Source organism: Pan paniscus, chromosome 15 (genome assembly GCF_029289425.2).
Source record: "Pan paniscus chromosome 15, NHGRI_mPanPan1-v2.0_pri, whole genome shotgun sequence".
Lineage (NCBI taxonomy): Eukaryota > Metazoa > Chordata > Mammalia > Primates > Hominidae > Pan > Pan paniscus.
The window spans coordinates 77,560,813-77,579,117 of record NC_073264.2 but is presented as its reverse complement, the minus strand read 5'-3'; the positions used below and the strand labels follow the sequence as shown (position 1 = coordinate 77,579,117).

The 18,305-nt window shown below is 48.6% G+C and overlaps 1 protein-coding gene across 2 annotated transcripts in view; it reads right to left on the bottom strand.

Moving 5' to 3' along the window:
* ESRRB (estrogen related receptor beta) overlaps positions 1–18,305 on the bottom strand; it is a 191,979-nt gene that overhangs the window by 12,063 nt on the left and 161,611 nt on the right. For both annotated transcript variants that reach the window (XM_034937890.3, XM_055097309.2), the window contains exons 4-5: positions 8,125–8,235; positions 7,492–7,653 (exon numbers count right to left, since the gene is read on the bottom strand). In XM_034937890.3, the coding sequence (XP_034793781.1) occupies positions 7,492–7,653; positions 8,125–8,235 (273 nt within the window). The remainder of the gene's footprint in view (positions 1–7,491; positions 7,654–8,124; positions 8,236–18,305) is intronic.

Here is an 18,305-nt window from a genome sequence, read left to right as displayed (position 1 = left end):
TTAACCACCAAACACAAGGCAGCAACTTCACTGGAGATTCAAACAGAAACTCAGTGATTGGTTCTAACATGGACATGCTGGATTTATTCAAAGAAAGAAGGGCATCCACAAAGTTGTTTGCACCATGCACTATGGGTAACTGACATGAAGGGATTTTTTTCAGGGGTAATTTTGCCTAGGAAGGACTTTCTACTTCATTTGCTGACTTAGACCCCATCCTTGGCTGGAAGCCACTTTCTGATGTGGGGTGCTGTGGGGGCGAAAAGAGAAGATGCATGTAAAGTGCCGGGCACCTCTCCCGGCGCCATCAGCACTCAACATGCTAGGGTGCTGGTGATGGCTGTGGCTGTTGTTACTATTAATAGTGTTGTTGTTGTTGGCACACCATTGGCATCACTCACTTCTCCTCTCTGGACTTGCCTGGAGGCCTGGGGGGTCCTGAGCTTCTGGACCACCCAGCTCTTTGGCTTGTGTGGCTCCCCCATCCATCTGCTGTCCTGTCTCCAAATGCCGCTTCTTCCCTGGCTTCCACACAGGGCATGGCATTTGAACCTTAGGGGTCACTCCTGGAGCTGAAGGTCCCTGACTAGGCAGACCACCCTTACCCTGTGAGCATTCTCCAAGTGAATTATCACAGTTCCCAAGACTGATCTATACAACTTGGGCCTCAGATCACCACTGGCTAACGGAATCCATGGGTGATCAACAAAAGAGCAGGAGTGATTACACCGACTGACACGGGGGAGCTTTGATTGATGCACCTTCTCAGGGGAGAGGCTGTGACAGGGGATCAGGGTGTGTGTGTGTGTGTGTGTGTGTGTGTGGTTGTCCAGATTCCCTGCATGGGAGAGGGTGTGTGGCTGCCTGTGGTGGCCGGGGGAGCTGGGAGGTAATAAAAGATAGATAGAAATGGACATCCAATTTCCCTTATCAGGTCTTTGAGTAGGAGAGAGGCCGTGGGCAACATTAATTAACAGATACCAATCAGCCAGCACCGGAGAGTGTGTTGGGGGGAGTGTTGGACACCTCTAGGGAGGGAGTCTAAAAGCAGACAGACTGGAGGGGAGATGGAGGAGGAGGGCAGGGGCGAAATTAGCAGACAACTGAATTGGAAGGTGGTGGAGAGAGAGGATGAGGTAAGGACTAGGCTTCTGGAAACGCAGGGGAAAAGTCCCCTGTGCAGTGGATCCTGCAGGTACAATCATTAGGATGTTACTAGAATGCTTTTCTGCCCTTTGAGACATTCAGCAAAAACTTACAGAGCACCTACTAAGTGCCAGGCCTGTGCTAGGCACCGGGGACAGAATGGTGTGCTCAGTCCAGAACTGCTCCCTGCCTTCAACGGTTTACAGTGAAGGGGAAGACACACGCCAAGGGGCACAAATCAGCACAAAGTTGCAATATAAGAAGAGCTACAGCAAATGCAGGGCTCTGAGAGCACGCACTGGGGAAGGTGGTCCAAACAAGAGTCTGGGGAGGCTTTGTGGAAGGGGAGCCTTGAGGGCTGAGCTGTCAAGCGGGGTGGTGAGGGCACCTTTGATGAGGCACATGCCCAGGTGCCCCTGGATGGCCCATCCCAGCTCTGAGTTCCCAGGGTGCACAGTCACTGAGCTGTTCCTTCCCCTACCCCCACGACTGGGCACAGCAAAGAAGCTGCCCGACAAAACTTTGCAGCTAAAAGGAGAGACAGAATGGACAAATGCCACAGGCTTTGACTCCCAGGAGACAAGAAAATATGCCCACAGTAGTTGGTTAGACCCTCTAAGATCTTTGGACTCAGGTTCAGGGTTAGCTGCCTTTGCCTATCTTGTAGGAGTCAGGCCCTGCCCTTGGGTGGTGGGAGGGAGACTGGACTTGGAAAGTTTTGTGCTGCCATGGGAGGATGTACCCGGGAGGCCTGTTCCCAAACCTCTGATAGGCTGCTTCGAGTTCTGGACTCAGCCCCTGATCACTCTCTTCCTCCCTGAACATTTTCAAAAAGCCCTGAAAATAGCTGTGATAATCCAAAGGTATACTCCAAGGCGCTGAATGGTGATACAGCCTTCTTCATTTTGTGCAAGGAAGGGAGGGGGAGATATTTGACATCTTTTAACATCTGAAATAGTTCAAATCTTTTCTAGTATTTGCAAAAGGAAACACCCGAAGGAAAACTGAGAAAGAAAAAGTGGTGACTTCTAGGAGGTCGGAATGGGAGGGGACAGGGATAGAGGTGAGACTTCTGTTACATACGTTTGTGTCTACATTTGGCTTCTGAACCCAGTCAGTGCTTAAGATGCTTAAAAATAAAAGTAAGTCATAAATATAATTAAATTAAAAATAAAATAAAAGGCCTGCTCCCTTCAACCTAGCAATTCTACTGCTAGAAATTTCTCCTAGTGGCCAGGCACGGTGGCTCACGCCTGTAATCCCAGAACTTTGGGGGCTGAGGTGGGAGGATCACATGAGCCCAGGAGTGTAATGCCAGCCTGGGCAACATGGCAAAACCCCATCTCTACAAATAATTTAAAAATTAGCCGGACATGGTGGTGCATGCCTGTGATCTCTGCTACTTGGGAGGCTACAGCAGGAGGATCGCTTGAACCCAGGTGGTCAAAGCTCCAGTGAGCCAAGATCACGCCACTGCATTCCAGCCTGGGTGACAAAGCGAGATCCTGGCTCAAAAAGAAAAAAAAGAAATTTATCCTAGAAAGAAAAGTATGAATAAAGACATAGAGATAAATGTAAAAGGGTATTAGATCACTGCTTGAAATGATTCAAAATAGAAAAAAAAAAGGTAACTAATGTAATACATGTGATTATTATATAGATGTAATTTTTAGTTAAATGAATGTGCCAAATAAGTTAGAACTCTGTGTGGACGTGGAAAGACACCCAAGGGGGCACAAAGGGTGTAATCGTATGAGCACAGAGATCAGATTCCTAACTCTGCTGTTCACTAGCTGTGACCCTGGCAAGTCTGCCTCTCAGTGCCTCGGTTTCCTCTTCTGTAAAATGGAAATCGTAACAGCACTCACCTCATGGGGTTCAGAATAAATGAGCTGACATGTGGAACACTTAGAACCCTGCTTTGCCAGGTAAGTGCTACTATTTTGTATAATTAAATGGAAAAAGCAGGTGTAAAGCAGTGTTATGGTATAAGTGCCATGGACTGGGGGACATACACAACCCCCATCCACACACACACCTCACACAGTGGTTGTATCTGCCCAGGAAATTCCCAGAAGGAAGGTTAGGATGGGGAATTTGGAGCTCTGAATTTCAACCCACTGGTCCCATCTGATGTCTTTACTAAAACCACAGATTCTTTTATTTAAAACCCAGAAGGAGCCCAGGCACTCCTCTCTGCCCTTCAGTAAAGCGCCTTCCACCCCTGCCTCTCTCAGCTGGGCTGGGTCTCATTCTCAAGTTATTAGTAACTCTGGGACCAAAAGGCCCCTGAAGAGGCTACCGGGAGGGTCTGGGGATGCCCCGTGCCCCTGGGAGTGCAGGGGTGTCCCTGTGCCGGGCTCACTGCAGGCGGCACTGCCCCCTCAAGGCTCTCGGGCCTGCCCAGAGCTCCTGGCTCCTCATGCTCCCACTTGGAGCTCTGCTGCCCCAGGAAAATTGTTTTATCTGCACCAACTCATCTAATAACATTCAGGCTCTCCCCAAGCTCCCCATCCCCCCATCCGTGATTTGGCACCACAAGCTCCTAGAATTGAAGGAAAAAAAAAAAAGCACGTAATTTGTGGCAAGTGGAGTTCATAATCTGTTAATTTATGATCGTTTCTGTCGACCTGGAGGGCCATTAGCAGAGGTAATAAAGGGAGATGTAATTATAGGATCTGGGGCCACTTCAGACACAGCTGCTGTCACTCGGCAGCTCATATTTCATTGAGTCAGACGGGGGCTACCTGGGAGCAGCACCGCTGAGGGACTTTTGTGAGGAGGCCTCTGGGGATGCCCTGCACATGGGAGCCTGGGCAGGACAGGGTGGTGGAAACTCCCTGGGCAGGCTTTCCTGGCTGGCACAGGCATGAGGCTGCCGAGGGAGGCAGGATGGCAGGCTCGGGTCATTTGGAGGAGGCTGCAATTCATCAAGTAATTCCCCACTGCCTATTAAAGTCTGCTAGCTCTTGATCTCATGGAATAAGAAGTGGACACTCTGAAGACTTGGGCTTGCCCTATGGGGAACCCAATACTTGGAACATTCAACTCAAGGTAAAAAACCTGCATTTGGGGTAGGACAATGTCAGACTGACTTGAACAATGGCTGGGATTCTGAGTGAACCAAGTTCCCCCTGGATGTCAGCCTTGTTCCAAATGGGATCCTTGGGGCAAAATAAATTCCTTGTCTCAGCCACAACTCCTATCAGGGGACCTCATGTGTAGTGACTTCTCAATATGTGCATGCAAAGCTAAGTGTGCAATGCCCTCTCGTGAGATGCGGTACCTTGCGTTTAAGGACAGTGGCCTAAATTCTTCAGAGCTCTACTCCTGAGCAGCCTGCAGTGGCCAGTCCCCCTCTTTCTGTCTGTGCAGGAACTAGATGGACTGGAGCCAACACAGGCCCCAGGGTGGGCCCCAGCTTTTATCCTCCCTACTCAACCAGCTCTCTCTCTCTCTCTTTCTTTCTCTCTCTCTCTCTTTCAGGGAGAGGGAGCCCATCTTCAGATGCATTTTCCATCTAATCTGAGATGGGATTAAGTTGATTAGTTTAAAAATATCAGGCACCTGGCCAGGCATGGTGGCTCACGCCTATAATCCCAGCACTTTGGGAGGCTGAGGCGGGTGGATCCCTTGAGGTCAGGAGTTTGAGACCAGCCTGGCAAACATGGTGAAACCCCATCTTTACTAAAAATAGAAAAAAAAATTAGCCAGGGGTGGTGGCACGTGCCTGTAGTCCCAGCTACTTGGAAGGCTGAGGCAAGAGAATCACTTGAACCTAGGAGGAGATTGCAGTGAGCCGAGATCGCACCACTGCACTCCAGCCTAGGCAAGAGAGCGGAGACTCTATCTCAAAAAAAAAAAAAAATCAGGCATTTGATTCTGTCATTGCCCTTAGTATGAGTCTACATGCAGTGGCAGGAGACTCCACTAATTAATTTTACCTTAAACACTGGAAGGTCAGGAGGCAAAGAATTCAGCATGCAGATTTATGCAAAATAGGCAAATTAGCATTTAAGATGGACAACTGAGCCCCTGTTTTTATTTTATTTTATTTTTTTACCAAAAAGAATCCGGCTTTGGACAAGGATAAATTAAGCCATGAAAGGAGGCTTTTATTACTATTAGCAACTACAACAGCCCTGGTAAGCGTCTCTGCCATTCACCCAGTGTACACACTAAGCTCGCTGCATCCTCACGGCAATCCCGTGAAGGAGCTTTATCGTGATTCCCATTTTATAGACAAGGACACTGAAGCTCCGAAAAATTCAGCATCTTGCACAAGGCCAGTAAGGACAGAGCTGAGATGAAAGCCCAGGCTGCCTGATTCCAAAGTCTATGCCTTTAGCACTCACTCTGCTCTAGCCCTGCCCTCTTGGTTGGGCACAGATGGGAGATGGAGCTGGGAGGTGGAAAGGCACAGAGAAAAATGAGTGCAGGGGAGACAGGGTCTCCTGGTCTTATCTACTTCCTCCGTGGTGTTGCAGGGGTGGGGTTGTGGAAGAAGGAAGCATTGACCCAGGGGACCGCCAGGCGCCACTCGTGAGCCATTGCTAGGATGCAGGATCTGTTCAACCTGGAACAGGAGTGTGGGGCGGGGGCAGGGGTACCCGTACCCAATTTGGCCCTGGGTTAGTGGAGCAATCCAGGCTGAAGTGTCTTAAGCAGTGGCCTGACCCCACATCTGTGCTGAACCAGCACTGGGCAGATTCAAAAACTACTGAGTGTGTAATCCCCGAGAGGCTGAGCTCCTTAGTAAGGGCGTACCAGCCCAGATCCCTGGTCAGAATGCCCAGGGGCCACCAGGCAGTCCCTGCCAGCAGAGCCTCTGGGCCATCTGATGTCTCTGTGCGTCCCTGTCCACGGGAAGGCTCCTTCCTGCAACTTGGGCATGTAAGGTCTCACATGGAAGGACATTTTTTATTCCCTCAATCAACTGTGGGCCTTGGGCCAGACATGGTGGCTCTTGCCTATAATCCCAGCACTTTGGGAGGCCGAGGTGCGCAGATCACTTGAGGTCAGGAGTTCGAGACTAGCTTGGCCAACATGGCAAAACCCCGTCTCTACTAAAAATACAAAAAAATTAGCTGGGTGTGGTGGCAGGCACCTGTAATCCCAGCTACTCGGGAGGCTGAGGCCTGAGAATCACTTGAACCTGGGAGGCGAAGGTTGCAGTGAGCCAAGATCGCGCCATTGCACTCCAGCCTGGGTAACAGAGGAAGACTCTGTCTCAAAAAACAAACAAACAAACAACTGTGGGTCTTGCTATCTAAAGTCTAGGTCACCTTTGCTGTATCGTCTGCCGTAATCACCTTTCAGAGCCATGACAAACCAAAAACGGATCTACAGACAGGAAGCTGACTTGTCCCATGTTCATGGTGGGTCATTACCAGAAGGATAAAAGGATGTTTCTACCACACTCTGAGTCAACTTATTAGAGTCTTAAAGGAGTTGAGGAATAAATTGCACAGAGAAAGGCCCCCAATGTGTATGTAATGTAGAATACATGGGTGTTGGTGTCTACAAAAATAAAAAAACTCCCGCCATCTGCCCAGACCTAGAGAGGCTGAAAGCAGGGTTTGGGTCCACACACAGCGAAGAGAAGTCCACACAGCCTGAAACATGTAACACACACTTTCCGCACCAGAAAGGCCCTTAAAATCTCAGAAGCCAATCCAGAGACAGGCCTCCCTTAGAGATCAGGCGAATGGCAATAGTGGGCATGCAACTGATGCCAGCACATGCCAGACACTGTGCCGAACACTTCACACACAGGATCTCATTTCATGCTCACATCAAAGCTCACAAAGTGGGGGACTCTTGTATTCCCATTTGACAGAGAGGTCAGGTGGCCTACCTAGGGTTACTCAGCTAGTAAGCTGCAGACCCAGAATTGGAATCCCGATCTGATTCCCAAGCCCATGCTCTTCACTGCTCCATTCTGCTGCCTCCAATAGGAAGAGAGGGTCAGTCTTTCTTCTGTTGTTTTCCGGCATCCTTCCAATAAGGTCTACAAGAAAACCCTACTCTTTGCCCTTTTAAGGGCTCAAGGAACTTGTTCTTTGAATATTACACTGATTGTAGATCCAAACATGGCCCCGCCTCGAATGATAACTAATTCTGAAGAGCCTGCAGCAGTGTATAAGCCTCACTGGGTCTTCTAACTACCTGTTCCTCTCCAATGCTACAAGGAGAGAAGAGGAGCTCAGAGAAACAGGCCTGCCAGGATTTCACAGGCCTTCTGGGGTCCAGGATCCGGGCATCAGAAGCACAGCCATTGGGTAGGCTGCGGAGATACCGGCTGAGAGTCCCTGGCCACACTCTCCCCTGGTCCCACATGCTCACCTGGGATGTGCTTGGCCCAGCCAATGATGACCACAAGCTCTCGGTCTGCCAGGTCACAGAGAGTGGTCAGGGCCTTGATGTCCCCCTCAGGCATACCGGGGGGAGGCATGGCATAGAGCTTGTCCGGCTCGGCCACCAGTAGGTATGAGACAATCTTGGTCACTGCAACAACCAAAGAGGGAAAGGTAAACGCTGGGAAAAGAGGAAAGGGGCCGGGGTGGAGGCTCAGATGGGTCGGGAAGCAAAGTTGGGTTCCTAAGAGCTCCAGGAAGGTCAAAGCGGCTATAATCTCCCCTCCTGTTCTGGCTCCATGAAGTTGCTGGTAGTGGTGATCTGGGCTGTTGAGAAATATCCCTCCAAGGGAAGTTGCCTGATGAATTCTCCAGGAGCAACCTGCAGAGCAACTTTGGGTGGGTGGCAAGGGGAGCATGTTCTGGACATTGGGGCCTGTGGCTTGTCAGGACCATGCTTCATTTGGAGCCACATTCTAAATGTGCCAGGCACTGATGTCACCTCCCCAAGATCCACATTGTCTCATGACCCAGTGGTGGGAAGATGACGTTTCCCTAAGGGATGCCTGATGTTCCAGGTACAGATGCTGGCAAAAGGGGCAGGGACTGCCCTGACACTCACATGGCTTTTTAGCAGGTGGAGAAATTTGTAAGCTCAGGTATGGGCTGCTCTCTGAGTCCAGCCGTCGCTTGTATTTCTGACGGCCTCCACGCACTCGATCAAGGCGCACACCTATTGGGGAGGAAAGGGAAAAGATCTCAGCAGTTGTTCAACATCACCAGGGTAGAAGCACTGACTTTGGAATTTCAGCACTGGCTGGGTCCTTCAGGGCCTTGCTCGGATGACCTTCGACAGCTGCCCCACAGCCAGCCTCAGGCCAGGTGGCTGGACAATCCTAAAATAATTGTCTAACAGTAACGGCGCATCCCGTTGCCCCAGGCCTGGTCCTGTCTCTCTGGATTCAGCATCCTTCTGAAATTCATCCCAAGCAACCCTCAGCCCTTGGTTCTCCTTATGTCAACAAAGGCACTCTACCAAGTGTTGGCGGAAGAAGTCATACTATGTTAGATCTGCTTTGAATCCAGGGAGGGTTAAGTTAACTTGCCAACAAAAGAAAGGAATCCCGGTCATTCACAGGCACTTCAAGGGTTTTCAGACTTTTCACACAAGAAGCATCTGAGGAGGCACTCATTACAAATGTCAATTTCTAGACCCCACTCTCTGAGGTTCTAGCATAAAGCTCTAGAGTCTGTCTTTACACAAGTCCCCAGGGGATGGGAATGCAACAGTTGGACTGGCCACCTCTGGACTGGAAAATCAGTGCCTGGAAATATCTTGAAAGTAGGTTCAAAAGCAGCTGTGGCTACTCCACGTAGACAGCCACTTCCAGGAGTGAGAGTTTACCCTGGAGAGATCTGTCATTGTCACTGAATCCAACTTGCCTTCCGGAAGCCTGCCTCACCCACAGCTCCTGCTGCCTGGACAGACACATTGGTACCATTTCATGCCCCCCACCAGCAGATCGAAGGCACAGGGCCTCAGGTGGACACACAGCTCAGACTGGCTACCCACTAATGTGGCCTGGCCTGCAAGGATGAATCCCAACAAATTGGTTACAAAGTATGAACCAACACAAAAAGCACCAGAGAGCAGGTGCCCCAAGCATGCTGCTGGGGCCCTGTGGGGCCTGGAAGCCACTTCTGCCTTCTTGCTGTGGCTCTTCCAGGCCAGCCTCAGACAACGTTCCTTCTTGGAGTCCTTACCTTGAGCTAACTGAACAGCTCCCTTTTCCTGATCATGAAATGGGCCTTGACTGAAACACACAAGAAGTCAGACACGGAGACCAGAGTCCTCAGAGAAGAAAGCTGGGTTGCCACCTCAGCCTCTGCTGCGACAGGCCAGGTTCAACTTCTGTTCTTTTCCCCAAAGGCAGTGAGTATCACCCTCACGGAGCCTCAGTCAGTTGACCTTCAGGGCCCTGTCTTTCCCTTTTCTAATAAACTCTGGTACTTCCTAGATGGGGAGCAGAAGAAACAGAATCTTCCTTCCTGTCCCAGCCTTGTCCATCCTTCAGCCCCAGAGTGTTGGCTGCCAGTCCCCCGGATTCAGGCCTTTCTCCAGAACGGGCAAGGGGAAGTCAGAACAATGGTTACTTAATGGAATGATGATTTAGAGCCCATTCATGCCTGGGGCTATTTTCTGGCTGTTTCTTTGTTAAGATGTTCAGCTACTAAATTTCAGTCCCTGAGAAGGAGGAAGTTTCCTAGAGCAACTGAAAGCAAAATTTCTTTGTTTACTGAATGAGTGGAGAAAACTCCTTTAAGTGCGCATTGCCCTAAAGGAACTTTGGGATGCTAAGGACACTACCCCCCACCCCTCTGCTGCCCCAGGTGTTTTCAGTTCAGGACTCCAGCCCTGGAGGGCAAGGATGCTGTGAGTTCACTGAGTGAGCCCACAACTCCTCATTTTTGTCAGCAATGTCTTTTTCAACCCCACAACCTGGTGTATTTGTACCTGGTGCTAAATGTTTTTTAGTCGGGGAGAGGGGGAGTCTACTCAGCAGCCCACCCAGGCTTCCTGTTTAAAGGTAATTCCCCTGGTCAGGCGCGGTGGCTCACCCCTGTAATCCCAGCACTTTGGGAGGCCGTAGCGGATGGATCCCTTGAGGTCAGGAGTTCAAGATCAGCCTAGCCACCATGGCGAAACCCCATCTCTACCAAAAATACAAAAATTAGCCAGGTGTGGTGGCACGTGCCTGTAATTCCAGCTACTCGGGTGGCTGAGGCACAAGGATCGCTTGAACCCGGGAGGTGGAGGTTGCAGTGAGCCGAGATTGCACCACTGCACTCCAGCCTGAGTAACAGAGTGAGACTCCATCTCAAAAGAAAATTTAAAAAAAAATTTAAAAAATGTAATTCCCCTATTGGGAATACGGAAATTGTTGGAAGTCTGTGCCCCACCCCTCAATGGATATCTGAGAAGTACATATTCTCCTTCTCTCTGCTCTCTGGAGGTCAAGGCATGGACCCGTGACACAGGCTCAGCCAAGTGCACCATCAAATGGAGGCACAAGGACAGAGCGAAGGTGAGGACTGATCAGACCAGCAGCGCCTCCCCAGCAGAGTGTAGGCAGCCCCTGGCCAGTATGTCCTGGCTGCTGGGTTTCCTGCTCCTGGGCTTTCCAGGGATTCTCCTGGTTCTTGTCTGGTTTCTAAATGTACTCTTTGAGCCTCCTGATAGGCTTCCAATAAACTCCCCTTCTGCCTAGAAGATCAGGTTTTGTAACTGACATTTGTTGTTGACTTCTCCAGGAGCAGAATCTGAGACAAGGCTGTGCATGCGAGCAGTTTCCAAGGAGGGAAGAAAGCCAATAACAAATGTGTTCCTGAGGACAGTACTGCTGTGGGCAACTGAGGCTCCCAGCTACCGGCTGCTTTGGCGCTTCTTGCCTGCCTCCCAGGTCCAGGCTGAGCAGACTCTGGTGGCCAAAGAAAGCCTAGGCGTCAGATCAGCACACACACACACACACACACACACGCACGCACGCATGCACATGTACACACACACACAGACAATGCTGAGTAGGTGTGGGCAGGAGCCGTCTCCACTGTTTTCCTCCTCAAGTGTGGTCTGCAGGCCAGCATCATCACCATCATTTGAGGCTTGTTTAGATGCCTCAAAATCTCAGGCCTGGCCACAGAGGAATCAGACAAGGTGATTTGCACGGACAACAGAGTTTGAGGAGCACTGCACTAAGGCATCCTAGCAAACGCAGCTGTACCATCAACTTCTGCCTGTACCTTGGACCCTAAAGGGACAGCTAGATGCCATCCAGCTCCAGACCTGAACCTATGTGCTGCTAGCACTTTGGCTCACATTTGCTCCCTCACCCCCTGCAAGCCCCTTCAGTGACAGCATAAGGAGCAGACACAAACACAGGAAGGATGATTCTTCCTGTAAAAGTCTTTTGGGAAACGTTCCCTGTCTAGAAAAGCTTTCTGACTCTATCCTGTGACATGTCTACATAGAAGCCTCCTCTGCTCACTATATCCAGGCCAAACCAAACCCTCCACCAAGCTCTGCTTCCCCTTGGAATGGTGACAGGACCGAAAGTGAAAACGGTCCACCTCATCCATAAGAGACAGTAAGAGCCCCCACTTACTGAGCACCTACTATATGCCAGGATCTTAAACATATACTCTCCTTGAGTCCAGGACAAGCCCCTTCCCCACTTTACTGACCTTCTCTCCTAGACGCCACTGGAATGAACTCTCGCTTCCCATCCAGCCTGCTTCCCAGCAAGCAACTGTCAATCAGAGTGAGGCATGCTCAACACAAAATAAAAAGAGGTGTCTGTCCCTTGGTAAGGCAAGGAGATGGGCAGCCGCCACCTCTACCGATGTCTCCATCTGGGATGTTCTGCGTCCTGATATAGGGCCTGACCTTTCATGGATGTTCAGGAAAGACTTGATGAATACAGGGGTGGATGTACCTCTGTCCTCCTCATCCCCATGCCGGGCTGGGGGCTTCTTCATGGGCTCCCAGAGCACACTGGGCTTCCCTTACTGACTAGGCGCCCGTTAAGGCCAGGGGTGGCTCACAGTCCTGCCCCAAAGTCTGTCATGGTACCCAAGATGCACCATGTGCTTAGAAAATGGGATTATTATGGTTATTATCATCATCCTTATTATTACTGTTCCCCAGCATTGCATCCAAGCTTTTGGTAAATCACATTAATAATGATAATGATAACAGCATAATTTGTAAAGGACTGTCTGTATGTATTACCCTACTTAACCCACAAAAATATAAGGCAGGTGCTATTATCCTCATTTTACAAATAAGAAAAACTGAGGCTCAGAGAGATTCAGTAATTTCCCCAATAAAAGACCCGAGCTCTTTGCCATTCCATGGTATGACCTCCCAGGGCACAGCAAATGTTAAATTCTCCTCTAAATTTTCTCCTCCTGATCTTTACAGCATAGTGGTCAATGGCTCCAATCAATACGTGTATCAATTATCAGGTTATGCTGTTAAAAAAAAAAAAGTAGCCTGTTGGGTTTAATTATGCACAAACTGACAGCTGATGTGAAATGTGTCTGTTCCCCTTGCTTCCTGTCTGCTTTTCTGAGCCTGCCCTAAGCACAGCCCATAATCACTGCAGCCCATGGGCTCGATAATGAAGGTCCCACACCCATCTCTGTCCCTTACGGGTTATTTCAGGTTATTTGGCCTTGGACAAGTGGGCTTCAGCTGCATCTTCAGGTCTGGGGAGCGATGGTAAAACCAACTCTGCTCAAGATGGATCGCTTTTGTGACAATTGTATGACTTAATGATGAGAAAATGCTTGGTAAGCTGGAAAGCAGTTCCAGTAGGCTGGGTGAGGCCATCTCTTCTACCACCCTCCTGCCAACCCATAGCACTTCAACATTCATCTGATACCTCACAGGCCACCTCATGCTGGTTTCCCTTTACACCCATCAGCTCTTCGATTCAATGGGTTCTTAGAGGACAGGACCCAGGCTTGCTCTATTTCTCCCCTGCTCTGGCACTGCCTCATACTCAGGGCTTGCTAAAGGCCATTTAGAGTGGGAGGGTCCTGTGACACAGACCTGTGCACCCCTAGCCTGGGGTTGGGGAAGATGGACCCCCACCTAAGTGAAGCGGCCTTCTCCTTTTTTTACTGTTTTTGAGACAGACTCTCACTCTGTGGCCCAGGCTGGACTGCAGTGGTGTGATCTCGGCTCACTGCAACCTCCACCTCCCAGGTTCAAGCCATTCTCATGCCTCAGCCTCTCGAGTAGCTGGGACCACAGGTGCGTGCCACCACGGCAATGGGATGTCAGGTTAAGTCCATGGCGGGACTTCTGGAACGGTTTTGCTTTTCTGAGAAAAGGGACAGCCATGTTCAGTGCAGCTCTTTTGCCTTTCTCTTGCCCCAGCCTGGAAGGTGAAGCCTACAGGTGTGGCAACGACCTTGCAGCCATGACATGGCTGTCTGAGGACACCAAAGAACACCAGAGAAGAAAGAAAGAGCTGGAGCGCCCCTGCCGCCATGGCTGAGAACTTTGTGCAATACAGCAGCTGCACATCTCCAGGCTTCTTGTAAGGTGGAAAAACCAACTTCATTTATCCATGCTTACGCTGCTAGCTATCAGGTTCTCCGTAACTTGCAGCAGAAAGCAATTTTCACTGACTGATACAATGGGCAATTACTTTTAAAATTAGGATGCTTAAGACTTACAAACACTAACTGGAAATAAACAAGAAGACTTGAACTTGAAATGAGAGTTGCCTTATTGTTTGTGTCCTTATATTAGTAAAATATCTAAAAGTAGACTCAGGAAACACATTAAAATACTAATTAACTTACAATTACTGTCTAGGATTATTAGATTTTATCATCTTATTGATACTTTTCTGAATGCAAAAAAGCATTAATAATGCTCAAATGTAAAGTGTCACATATTTCCAAATACTGCAATAAATACAGATCCTTTGTTTTAACCACCATTAACACCATTTAATCCCTTAATGTGTACAGGTCAAAATTTTAATATTTCTGAGTGCTCCATGAATAGAAAAAAATTGATAATCCCTGGAATACATGACCCTGTGCAGATGGAGAGCTTGAGCTGAGATCACGCCATTTCACTCCAGCCTGGGCAATAGAGTGAGACTCCATCTAAAAAAAAATTAATAAAAAAAAAAACCCACTTCACTCTTAAAGATTTTCTGCATCTTGACCATATCAATGTCAATTGACTGTATCAATGTCAATATCCTGGTTGTGATATTGTACTGTAGTTTTTTAAGATGTTACCATTAGGGGAAACTGGGTAAGCGATGCATGACATCTCTCTGTATTATTTCTTACAACTGCATGTGAATCTGCAATTATCTCAAAATAAGAAGTTTAATTAAAAACTTAAAAAACAATGCTGCTGGAAAAGTAAAATGGTGTAACCATGTAGAACATAGTTTGATGGTTCCTCAAAAAGCTAAACAGAATTACCATATGATTCAGCAATCCCACTCTTAGGTATACACCCCCAAAAAAACTGAAAAGAGGAATCTGAACATACATCTGTGTAGTGTGGGGAAAAGAAGCAAATTTTAAAAAAATAAAAAGAAGGAATCTGAACAGACGCCTGTAGGACAATGTTCACTGCAGCATAATCACAATGGCCAAAAGGTGGAAACAACCCAAGTGTCCGTGGATAGATGAGTGGAGAAGCAAATGTGGTATATACATGAAATGTTACTTAGTCATAGAAAGGAATAAAGTTCTGATATATGCTATAACATGAATGCACTTTAAAAACACTACGCTAAGGAAAATAAACCAAAAGGACACCAAAGGACAAATATTATGTGATTCCACTTTTTCTTTCTTTCTTTTTTTTTTTTTTTCGAGGCAAGGTCTTGCTCTGTTGCCCAGGCTGCAGTGCAGTGAGTCCATCACAGCTCGCTGCAACCTCAAACTACTGGGTTCCAGTGATCCTCCTGCCTCAGCCTCTCCACGAGCTGGGACTACAAGTGTACACCACCACACCCCATTTTTTTTTAAGAGACAGGGTCTCACTCTATAGGCCAGGGTGGCTCTCTGCATCCTTGACCTCCCAGCCTCAAGAGATCTTTCCACCTCAGCCTCCCATGTAGCTGGGACCATAGGCACATGCCATGACACCCAGATAATTTTTAAAAAATTTTTTTGCAAAGATGGGGGTCTCACTATGTTGCCCAGGCTGGTCTCGAACTCCTGACCTCAAGTGATCCTTCTGCCTCAGCCTCCCAAAGTGCTGGGATTACAGGTATGAACCACTGTGCCTGGCCCCCTCCTTTCTTTTTTTTTTTTGGTAGATGGGGGATCTCACTATGTTGCCCAGGCTGGACTTGAACTCCTGGTCTGATGGTGATTACATAATGGTTTGTTTTGTTTTGTTTTGTTTTGTTTGAGACAGGGTCGCAGTTTGTCACCCAGGCTAGAGTGCAGTGGCACGATCCTGGACTCAAGTGATCCTCCTGCCTCGGCCTCCTGAATAGCTGGGATTATGGGTACATGCCACCACACCTGGCTAATTTTTTTATATTTTGTAGAGATAGGGTTTCACCATGTTGGCCAGGCTAGTCTCAAACTCCTGAGCTTAAGCAATCCACCCTCTTCAGCCTCCCGAAATACTGGGATTACAGGCATGAGCCACAGTACATGGCCGGTGATTGCATAATATTGTGAATGTGTTTGATGTCACTGAATTGTACACTTAATTTCTAAAATGCCAAGTTGTACTTGACGTATATTTTGCCACAATTTACAAATATAGGAATACAAAACGCTATCAAACTGTATACTTTAAATGGGTGAACTATATTTCAATAAAGCTGTTAAAATTTTTAAAAAATATGTATCCTTTCTCAGGTTAGTGGAATTAACAACATAAAATATTGAAACGTAACAGAGTGCTTGGTACACAGTAGGCACTCAGTAGTAACTTCTTGCCTTTCATCTGCCTGTTGAAAGTCATAGAGTCTGGCTTGAACTGCCTTCCTCATGGAAGAGAGAAACACATCCCCACAGTTGTAACTACTGTCAGTCACATGTATTAAACAAAATCCCTGAAGAAATTAAGGTTCAGAGAGGTTAAATATTGTGCCCAGGGCACACAGCCCCAACACTGGGACTCTCTGGAATATGCCAGCGGGTCTGATGGCTGCCTTTGTCCAACTTGAGAACAGAGGTTCCACCCTTGGCTGCAGTCATAACTGCTCCCACCTCCACCGGCCTCGTCACCAGGCTGGTGCCCCTCGTGCCTGTGGTGGCCAAGCCCACTTCCCAGCTCAGGGCACAAAAAAATAGCAAAGAAGCTTCGGGGCCACTCTGGGACAGAAACTCCTTGAGAGGAGGGGAGCGGGGCTCCCCCTCTGCTGGCCTCTCCAATCCACTGCAGGCACGTCACAGCGTCCACAGCCGGCACCTTACACATCCGGGATTGGATACCCACTTGCTGACTTGATAAGATCAGGCTTCTGACATTTTTCTTAATGGAAGTAAAATAATTCCTTCTTCCCTCCACCTCCCTCCTTTCTTCTCATCTTCCCTGCCTAAGCTGGACAAGATCCCAGTCTTTCGGAAGTAAAAATAGCCGAGTGTGCAGGGTCAGCCACAGCGGGGCCACTTTAAGCTTCTTTCTTTTATACCCGGGCACTAAAAATAGCCGGCTAAAGCTCTGCAAAGCGTGGCCCTGCACCTGGCCCTAAGCCTGTCCCAGGCGCTTCCCACATCATATTTCTCTTCCAACAGGAAAGGTTCAGACAGGGCAGGCGGGGGAAAGGCCTCTGCCCTCCCACCAGCTACTATCCAGGTCTGAGGTCAAGATCCCCACTGGCATTGCAAGGTTTTCATGACCAACACCCTTCTCTTCCCCTTATCCAGAACTTTCCCCCATCACCAAATTCAACATCCCTGGTTTATTAACGAAATAAGCAGCTTCATGGTTTACAAATCTATTTCATACCCGTATCTCATTTAAGCTGCCCAACAATGTTGAGGAGGAAGAATATACATGATTATGATTAGTTCCATGCAAGATCTGAAGCTCAGAAAGGTCAGGCGACTCGCTCAGGATCACACAGCCAAGAAACGTCACAGGGAAATTTTGAACCTTGATTTTCAGATCTCCAGGTCCTATCTTCTTTGCCCTAAACTTGTGACGCCAGTCCCATATAACCTCAGAATGCCCTAGGAAGCCTTTGAACAGCACAGACTTTGAGGACTTACTCATTTAGAGGCTCTGAGTCAGTAGGTCAAGGGAGATGTTGAGGAATGAGTATTTTTCCAAAGCTCCTCTACTAATTCTAATTATGTGCCAGGTCTGGGGAGCACTGTGCTAAACCTGTTTTTTCAATACTTTTATGTGGCCAGTGTTCTTCCCAGGAAACTTGGGGGTGAACTCCCTGCCTGTAGGTTCTACCAAACTATAGCTGACCCATCTCCAGGAGGAGGAGAAAACCACCCAGAAGGTGATGTGGGTATCATGAGCCCCTGAGGTTCTGGAAGTTGTGTGGGCATGCTGATGGGCATTCCAGCCCAGTGCGATGCCCTGAACTCTCAGCCACAACCCTTGTATACACTGGACTTCCTTCAGCCACCTGTCCTGTGCGGGTTTCTGGGTGACAGGCAAGCTTGCCTTGCTGCCTCAGACACAATGGCTCATTTGGGCTGCCTCTTACCCCAGTGACACACCGTAAAGGCAGAGTGCCTCACACCTGACTTCCTAAAAGCTAAGAGAGAGAGAGCCTTGTAGCTAAACAGACATACATGACACCTAATATTCCGGGGCTTTTGCCAGCTGCTCTGTGGGCTCCGGGCACTGCGGTGGATAAGTGGTAGTGAGTGATGAGCTCTCAGAATTCTGCCTATTAAAGGAGTGTCTGCTATCATGCTGGGCTCCTCTAGACACTTCTTACCATGCCACCATGTCCCCAAGGGCATTTTGACAAAACTATGTTACGCCTGCATTCCCAACTGCCAAGAAGTCTCCAAAACTGTACGCCTGACACAGAGAAGTTATTTCAGCCCAGCTTCCCTTTCCTTTCCTTTCTTTTTTCCCCTTTGAGAAAGGGCTACAGGCTTCACTACTGGCCAAGGCATCAACCGTGAGGTTCGAATAGGCTTCTTAGAAGGAATTCCACATAGCCAAGGAGACTAGATTCCACCCAGCTCTGTCATTAACTAGCTGTCTGGCCTTGGTCAAATCGCTGAAACTCAGTTGACCAGATCAGGCATGGCAAAGACTTATCA